The sequence below is a fragment of the Cannabis sativa genome, chromosome 9, assembly GCF_029168945.1.
Source record: "Cannabis sativa cultivar Pink pepper isolate KNU-18-1 chromosome 9, ASM2916894v1, whole genome shotgun sequence".
Lineage (NCBI taxonomy): Eukaryota > Viridiplantae > Streptophyta > Magnoliopsida > Rosales > Cannabaceae > Cannabis > Cannabis sativa.
This window is the reverse complement of record NC_083609.1, coordinates 60,741,301-60,750,602: the sequence shown is the minus strand read 5'-3', so window position 1 is coordinate 60,750,602 and position 9,302 is coordinate 60,741,301. Positions and strand designations below refer to the sequence as shown.

The window sequence follows — 9,302 nt, the reverse complement described above, 5'->3', positions numbered from 1 at the left end:
ATTTTTTTTTTTTTTTTGGAGTTGCATACATTTGTAATTAAAAAAATCATACAATTAAAAAAAAGATTGTAAAAAATATAGTATATATTAGTAGGATGCATTGTAGAAACAACCGTTATAATAAAAAATACTCCAAACATAAAATTATTTAAAAAAACTACATATGACACCATTAGCATAACATGGGAAGAATTTTAGTACCAACATCAACGAATTTGATCAATGAGTTTGGGGATGCTTTATCCCACCTCTCAATCAACATCATCCCATATCTTTATCACTTTCATAATCAAAATGAAAGAAATATGTAGTTTTATTTACATTGTTTGAGTTATTACAAAATCTCATTTGGAGACCAATAAAACCAATGAGAGATTTCACTTGTGCATTAGTTTGTGGAGGTTACAGATATATTATATATATATATTTGGAATTTTACTCCTCAAAATAAGTAAATTTCCAGCCTTTAAACCAAATCTCAAATGCATACTACTTGATGTTGCTATTTACAACATCTTTACCATCATTGTGTAGCTCTGATCGGTCCGGTGTCTTCTCATCATCGAGTACCAAATCAGAAGGGATTATTTCATCATCGGATGAGGATTTAACTTCGTCACCATCAGAACCTAGATCGGAAGCCAATGCTTCTGACAGCTGATGTGTTTCGGACACTAGGGATGGTGAGGAAGAACGAGAGTTAATGAGATTAGACATGTTCTTCTCGTCTTCCTTCATTCTTTGTGCATAAGCTTCATAATCGAAACTCACTGAGTTTTGCCCCCCAAATGAAGATTCCAACTTATCCATATCGAAAAGCTCTTCCATGATCTTCTGGCTTTGAGGGTTGTTAGAGTATACAAACTTAACTTTCTTGAATGTCTTTGGCTCAATAAATGGTTTCACCATCTGCACTCAAAAAGGTATATATCATAACTTTGTCAACAACAAAACTTTGGACGCACTGAGATATTCATACAAACCATAACAAGACACTATCCCTAATTATCTACTTCTTCAGCATTAAATCACAGCTCAATTAATATCCCTGGAAGTTATTTTGTAAAGAATTATAGAAAAGAAACTATTATGCAATGTTATAATAAAAAAAATGGACGGGGCGACGGGGGAGTGCTTGGCGAAGCTATTTTGCCTAAAACTCCGCTCGAGTAAATACAAAATGTAGATAATATTAGAACTAAATACAAAGATAAAATAGCGGTGTGATATGAAAGTGAAATAAGAAATAAGCACCTTCCAGAAGGACTCGAATATTTTTGGCGGATTGTAGAGGATTCCAAAACCCAATCTCTCGGGGTAGTGATTCTGCAAGACATTTGCTGTTTCCCGAGTTGCCTTTATTGAAATGCTAGAAGTGTTCCAGTTTTGAAAATCGACTAACCATACCATCTGCTCCTGGTCTGACTTTAGATTCATTATTGCATTCTCCATGCAATAGACTAGATACTTGATTTGTCCACTTACAACGTTTGTGTTCTAAAAGTACGAGATAAAACAATCATAATGAGCTCAGAGTTATAGATATGGATATTAATGATAGTACATGATGAACAAAGACAAAAAATGTCAATCTATTTTAGCTACCTGGAAACCAGGTCTCATGATAAGAACAGCCCTTCCGAATTTGTCAAAATAGTTAGCTCTGTAGATTTTTCCGGTTTCAGCTTCACGAGCAATATCTTCCTGAAAAAGAGGGAAGAAACTATTTTGAATAAGCAGATGATGAGTCTCAATAGGCTTATTATTAGCCTACCTATATAATTATTTATAACTTAAATTGCTGTTATGCCTTAATATTAGTCTAACTAGTAAAATTGATTAGGATTATAGAAGCTGAGTTGTCTAATTCTTAACGGCTGAGATGGAATAAGTTAGCTGTGTTAATAGTCCTAAGGTGTTAGTTAAAGAAACAGTCAGAGGTGAGTTAGTATTTTTAGAGTAAAATATTGCTCTTAGGGAGATACCAAACAGTCTCGAAAAGTTTGGAAATTTGTAATTCTTACTTTGATATCAATAAAATGCCTGTTCTCTAATTGTTTCAAGAACTTAATTGGATCAATGGTGTATCAATTGCATTAGCCTTGAGTTTCTATAAAGAAGACCAATGATATTTCATGAGGAGATATTTAGCAATAAAAATAAAGAATATAGTATCATACCCATCGAATGTTTTCGGGTTTGTAGTCTAGCCTCCATTTGATGGTTTGTTTCAACATCTTGCCTGCCTTTGCTGTATTCCAGCTCCGTGCTCTGAGATACCTCAATATGGATGCCTCTGAACAGATATCTGGAAGCTTATCAGCAATAGAACCTATCATCTTTCTGACTTCATTGATCTGCAGAAACTCAAGATCTAATTTTTAGAAATAAGATGACAGTAAATTATGAGGCAATTAAAATTTGTATGATTAGTTTGTTTCATAGTAGCAAAGAATAGTAACAAGTTAAACAAAACAGTGAATTACTACTCCTAATGGAGTTTCTTTACATTTAATTTGCCTTTGTGTGTCACTGTGTTGCTACAATGTGCAATCAACAACAAAAGCAGACAATTGTAACCAACCATGGAAGCATACAGAGAAAGCAGAACAAGAGTAGAACAAAGAATACAACAAGGGGAAACACAACAATCCCACTCCATCATATTCACCCGATATGGATACTGTAATCAGACCCCAGAATAACGCATTGATTGAGATAATTATATCCACATACAATGAGGCTCTTGTTTGCTACATGAAGGGCGTGTTAACAAATATAACATCATGTATTACGACAAGGGAATAGAAAAGGATCAAAATCATAAAATGTGGGAGTCAAATGTACCTTTGCCTGCTGCTCTTCGGTGGACAAGCATTTCTCCATTGAGATTTGATGACACTTTTAGAGAGCCTTTCACGATTATAATGACACTGAAACAAACGATGCTATCCTGTTTCATGAAAAGATGTTAGCATAAATAAAAGAATATGACACCAAGGAATGTATAAGCTTGAAATGAACATTTATCTGTCCCTTCAGAATCTGTTAAGTTTGAACAGACATGAATTCTCAGTCATAACATTCAACTCATTTCAATTGGAGAAAGTTTCTTACAAGGCAAAAGATAATACCATTAAAAAGGTACAACCAAATTCCTTCACTTACCATCTACTAACCAAGCTCATACATCAACCTAAACATCAACAGCTCGTAAAGAATAAACGATTGACAACACTATCGTAAACTTAGCTCAGATACTTATTTTTTTAATTAAACTAGGATCCTCACCTAACCCTGCAATATTTGGGGACCAAGAAACTATACCAATTGCTATGTAGGTAATCAGTAGGGACTCGAACCTCAAACCTTATAGAAGCAAACCACATGCCTGACCATTTGAGCTATCCCTTTTCGGTTTAGCTCGAATAATTTTGTGTGCATTGACCATCAACACTATGACAAATCTGTTCCTAGCAAAATGAGCCATCTTCATTCCATTCCATTTTGACTATGCTAGATTAGGCTTCTACTAGTTAAAATGGTCTGTTCAATCCAATCAATGATCCAAAAATTTAACCCCTTTCCTATCTCATTCTAAATAAGATAAACAGTAAAAATCCCTAAAACCAAATTTTAAATTGAACACCTTTCCATCTCATCTCAACTCTTCCATTCAAAAAACCGATACGAAATTTGTAAACAAACACACATCAATAATCAATTGCATACAACAACAAAGCAATTTGCACTAATAAGATAAGAAAAATCAATATTGTGTCTCTTGTACTTCGTGGATTTCAGGATAAAATTTCAGTGCGCAAAATAAACTGTAAAAACAAACAAGTTCCATACCTGGATGAGATTGAGGAGGAGGTTAGCAGAAAAATCGAAGCTTTTTGAGAGTTGCAATGGTGAATTTGTTGAAGAAAGAAAGGGTTTTTGGATTTTGTTAAGAGCGCCAAGGGAAGGGATTTAAGCATAACAACAACTCGTCACAACTCACGAGTCATGACTCAGTTAGTCTTCTCTACCTAACTCTTCTCCCTATCCTATTCTATGTTGTTTTACCCTCTATTCTCATTTTTAATTAATTTTAATTATTATTAAATGATTCTACAATGTACCCCTTAAAAGGGATGTATTGGTGCACCTTTAACTTGTTTCGGCATCTAGAAAATTTTTTAGTCTAATTTTTTTTTTTCATATTCATGTACGTTATAGCTATTTAAGATATCCTACAAAATTTTGAAAAATTTGAAATAATTTACAGTATAGAAAACAATGTTCAAACAGTCTATTTTACACTCGTATAAAATAAAATAGTCACGCGTGCAACACACTGTTTGAACATAATTTTCGGCATGTTAAACTTTTCCAAATTACTTAAAATTTTGCAGGATGTCTTAATACTATAACGTACATGACCCATATCCATTTTAAGGATGTGCCTTGTAGAATTTTCATACTATTTTATTAGTTTAGGAAAAAGTTATGTATGTATTTATCATATTTAAAAATCACAAGTTATCTGGACCCCTTTTTGACCCATATCTAATTTTTTTTTACCCTAATTCAATTTTGCCATCCCTAATTTAGACTTTATTATAGCATAAATATTTCTATGAATTTTAATTATTATTATGTATTTTGACACTAAATTATTATTATTATTATTCTCTATGTAAACATTTATAACTTGTAATTTCTTGATCTTAGCTATAATGATGAGATTTTTTTTGGTGAATTATAATGATGAGGATTTGATTATAATAAATTTGGATTGGCTTCCAAACATTGCCTATTTTATATATTTGTTGTTGGAAGGGCTATGATCACATTATCATCTCAATTATTTTATGTAATAAATATAGATAGATTTTTTCATAAAATGATTGTGTTTTTTTTTTTAAATAAAATGATTGTGTTTATTATGATTGTACAAGAAATATTAGAAGGCACTTTGTGCTATTAGTGTTCTTCAAATTGTTATATCGCTATTAACCTAATTAAATATTAAGTCTTAAAAAGTTTAATATAATAAATTTTATAGAATATCGCTAACTAATCACAAAACGTCACCTTTAAGTACTGGTACCTAATCCTAATAACAATGTTCTTTGCTTTGAGAAATACTAAAAAATATTAGTAGCACCACTTTAAAAAAAACATCAGTGATGCTTAACATCTTTTAAGTTGTCATATTGCTATTAATGCAGTTAAATATTAAGTCTTATATAATTTTAAATAATAAATTTTATAAAATATCGCTAAATAATTACAGAATAAGCGTCACCTCTAGGCATAACAAGATCATAAAGTACAAGATGCAGGGCGACCGAAGCTCAAGACTCCTCATCCCAAGACTTTTTTTTAAATTATGTTTTTTTAATATTAGTCCATAAAACCCTCCAAAAATTATTAGTAGAAAAATAGTTTAAAAACTTGTTAGAATTTTGTTTTATATTTTGTCCTAAACCCCATAAAAACTAGAAACAGCCCTGCAAAGATGTCAAAATCCAAAACTTCTCAAAACACCATGATCAAGAAACATACCCCACAAAGAAACACAGTACATTTCCAATAATGTCAAAATCCAAAACCCCACCTCACAAATCAGACAATAAACCAAACCAACTCAACAACCATCACAACCACCAAAAAAAGAAAGAAAAAGAATCCAATGGCTCAATACATAAACAAATGCCCAGAAAAATGAAAACAGGAACATACCAGTTTCAGATCAAATAAGATACTTACCAGTTACAAAACATGTAATTTTCGAGTAAAGTTCTAATCTTTTCTCGCGATTGATGGCGTCGATACACATTACAACTCATGTGCTTGAATAGAATTTTCAAAATAATTAAACTTTAAGCTGTCCCAACAGTGTTAGTTGCTCAAGTATTGAGCCAACAGAATATGCAATCAAATGTGAGTAAATATAAGAAACAATAAATTAAACACAAGATTTCAGCAACAAGAAGAATCTTTGGCCTTTCTTAAGCTTGTAAAATTGTCATCTAAGGTAGCTGTTGCCTAGTTTTAAACCTTTTGATCTATCAAAAGAAGCCACTTTTTGAAGCCTGATTTGTTCTCTAAATTTGGCTATAAATTCACCAGCTTTCTTATCAACTTCATTAGAATCTGATGTTGCATCAATGACAGATTCAGCGTCAGCATCTTCTCGCGAGCTTGATAGAAATTTGTTATCCCCATCTTCAGCTTCACTCTTCGCGTCATCTGCTTCAGATCCTACAGAAACATTCTCAGAAGTTTCCTCCCTCTCTCTATTTCGATATTCAGCAGGAACTGTGTTCATTTTCATGGCTGAGGCCTTATCAAGGTTTGGCTTATTGCTTCCACTAACCAGGCTCTCAACACCTTCATGTCTCATTGTTTCTTTCCTCCCTTCTTCACCCTTGTCGTAAGCCTTGGAAGTTGTTCCACGAGATCTGATTGTTCGAACTGATTTTCCCCTTAACGAAGCTTTTGTGGGACTCGACACTTTCCTTTCTGATTTCAGTTCACTCTCTTTGTTACTCAACATGTCTTCTCTTCTACTCTCACTCGGTTCCTGTTGTTCATTCCAGTAGTAATCTTTTGGGCTAGCCAAATCATTTTCATATGAAGAACCAACACTATGTCCCCTTGCGTGAAATCCACTCAATGAAGCTTTGTCATTCACTGGTTTGGGTGGTGATCGGGGGCGTCCAGCAGAAGATCCTTGGAAACTCTTTGTTTTCCTCATACCATGTTTCACTGGCTTTGGTAGTAACCCCCGAAAACCTTTTGGTTTGCTACCATCTTGTTCTCTTTCCGAGCTCGTTACTTCTAAAGCTTGATCATTTATTGGTTTCAGTGGCGAAGGAAAACCTGATGAAGCAGGAGACCATCCATAGCCTTGTGTTTTATTGTCATCATCAACTTCCAATTCCGAGTTCAGTACTTCTGAAACTTCATCATTCATTTTTGGGGGTGAAGGGGAATCTGAACCAGAGGAGCCTTGAGAACTCTTTGAATTTCTTACATCCGAATTCTTCAAGTAGGGTGGTGATGGTGAATTCGAAGAAGTATAAGACCCTTGAAAGCTCTTACCACTATTGCTGCTACATTCGTCCTCAATTTTCGAGTTCATCTCTTCAGAAGAAACCGAATGTGAAGGGGAATCATTTGAAGGTGATCCTGTTTTTCTGAGAGATTCGAATTGAGTTTCATCAACTGAGAGTGGTCTAAAATGTGAAGAAGGACGACGATCACTACAAACTCTTTCTCTCATTCTCCTCCTCCTTCCAGATCTCGGACGCCATGGAACTGGGGAAGGTGATGAAACAACAACAGCTTCATTGAACTCAATGCCTTCATTTTGAGGAGAACACAACTCACCAAAGTAATTCTCTTGTGAATCTTTAACATAACTCTCAGATAACGAACTCTGAGCACTCGAACCCAAACCCGAACCTAATTTATTGAGCTCAATGCCTTCATTTTGAGGATAACACATTTCCCCAAAGAAGTTCTCTTGTGGATTTTTAACAGAACTCTCAGATAACGAGCCCTGCTGAGAACCCAAACTCGAACTCAAACCCGAACCTAATTTATTGAACTCAATGCCATCATTTTGAGGACAACACAATTCACCAAAGAACTTCTCTTGTGAATCATTAACAAAACTCTCAGATAATGAACCCTGCTGAGAACTCAAACTCAAACCCGAACCCAAACCCGAACCTAATTTATTGAACTCAATGCCATCATTTTGAGGACAACACAACTCACCAAAGAACTTCTCTTGTGAATCATTAACAAAAGTCTCAGATAATGAACCCTGCTGAGAACTCGAACTCGAACTCAAACCCGAACCAGAACCTAACTCATAATCATTAACAACATCTACACTTTCCCTTTTCCTAATTCTAGATTTCAAACTCCTTACAGGCAATCCTAAAGGTTTATAATCAGCTACCAATCTATTCTCACCATAATTGGGTTGAGCCACAACAACCATTGATTCACCCTGTAAATACTTTGAATTCCAACCCTGAAAACAAACCCCATTTTCACTAACAGACAAATTGGGATCAACAAACCCATCATCACAATTCGATGAAATCTGAAACATTTTAGACATATCATAATGTAAAGTTTCAACCTTTGGGGATGAAAGATCAGTCTCATCAAACCTAATTTCAACATTATTATTTCTTCGACTAAATAAGCCATAGGAAACGGCAATGCCAATGAATAGAAGGTGAATAAGCTCCCAGAACTTGGTGATAACAGATTCGTTAATAAATTCAGGAGCTTGAGAAGGGAACAATGGTAGAAGAATGATGAGTATGGCAACTAAAAGAGCTTTGAAAAGTAAGTGAGTACATGATTTACCTCCTCCTCCTCTTTCAACTCCTCTTTGTCGTCGTCGTTGTTGTTGATGTTGTTGTCTCATGGTGTTTGGATGAAGAGATGGGTTTAGATCTGAGTATGGGAAATGGGGTTGTGGTTGTGGTTGAGGTTCCTCCATTGATGAGGAAAGTGAGGTTGTTCTGTTAGAGCTTTGGAGTTTGTGTAAGAATAAAGACAAAGGAGTGGAAGACTTTGAAGACAAGTAAAAAACCAAAGAGAAGTGAAATGAAAAAGATAAAACAAAGTAATTTATTACTATTATATATTGTCAATAATAATTATTGGATTTTTTTTTTTGGTGAACAAGAAGTTTCCATTTGCCATTAAAAATACATTCTTACATAAATTATTTTAAATAGGTATAATTTAATGCGGAAATATTTAAGTTTAAGTGTAGTTTATAAATAAATATTTAAATTTAATTTTTAACAGTATTAATACATGAATTATATTTTTAGAACTTTTGAGAGGTGCATATTTTTTCTGTGGAGATGACCCTCATGGGGATCCGTCCCTAATGGGATGGGAATTCCCATTTAAATGGGGAACGAGACAAGGATAAGTATCATTTTTGTGGTTATCAATGCTCGAGTGTGGTTATCAATGCTCTCAATGGGAAGGATTCTTGCTGAGCGCTTGAAAACTATATCTCATTTTGTTCTAAGTCTTCTCCCCTCTTTATTAGTTGTAATTTTGCTTTTATTAGTAGAACCTGTAATTTTGCCGCTCATTATGTGGCTAGATGGGCGTTTACTCATCAGGTATTTGGGTCTATCCCGATTTCGGTTGTACCTAACAATATTTTGTGTAACGACCGAGAGGTCTAACTTATTTGAATCTATGATATAGACGCATTTTCTCAAAAAAAAAGTATCATTTTTGTCCTCGAATGTTAAACG

General features: G+C 34.2%; 2 protein-coding genes across 3 annotated transcripts; both read right to left on the bottom strand.

The window, feature by feature from the left end:
- Nucleotides 1-214: 214 nt before the first annotated feature.
- Nucleotides 215-4,116, bottom strand: LOC115723091 (uncharacterized). Of its 2 annotated transcripts, none has more exons than XM_030652508.2 (6): nt 3,856-4,116; nt 2,848-2,953; nt 2,181-2,357; nt 1,606-1,704; nt 1,255-1,497; nt 215-909 (listed from the first exon to the last, which is right to left on the bottom strand). In XM_030652508.2, exons 2-6 carry the CDS (start codon nt 2,884-2,886, stop codon nt 490-492), a joined length of 978 nt encoding a protein of 325 aa, XP_030508368.2. In that variant the 5' UTR covers nt 2,887-2,953; nt 3,856-4,116; the 3' UTR covers nt 215-489. The 2 variants fall into 2 exon arrangements, with proteins under 2 accessions (XP_030508368.2, XP_060960352.1); XM_061104369.1 differs by having other exon boundaries at nt 2,181-2,532; nt 2,672-2,953; nt 3,856-4,058.
- Nucleotides 4,117-5,778: 1,662 nt separating this feature from the next.
- On the bottom strand, nt 5,779-8,638 carry LOC115722735 (uncharacterized). Its single transcript, XM_030652026.2, has one exon. The coding sequence runs from the start codon at nt 8,519-8,521 to the stop codon at nt 6,020-6,022; it is 2,502 nt and encodes an 833-aa protein (XP_030507886.2). The 5' UTR covers nt 8,522-8,638; the 3' UTR covers nt 5,779-6,019.
- Nucleotides 8,639-9,302: the final 664 nt, after the last annotated feature.

Coding starts and splice junctions, on each gene's coding strand:
- LOC115722735 (XM_030652026.2), bottom strand. CDS start 8,521: ATGGAGGAACCTCAACCACAACCACAACCCCATTTCCCATACTCAGAT.
- LOC115723091 (XM_030652508.2), bottom strand. CDS start 2,886: ATGGAGAAATGCTTGTCCACCGAAGAGCAGCAGGCAAAG. Junction 2,358..2,847: donor CCGAAGAGCAGCAGGCAAAG/GTACATTTGACT, acceptor GAGTTTCTGCAG/ATCAATGAAGTCAGAAAGAT. Junction 910..1,254: donor TATTCGAGTCCTTCTGGAAG/GTGCTTATTTCT, acceptor TTTTGAGTGCAG/ATGGTGAAACCATTTATTGA.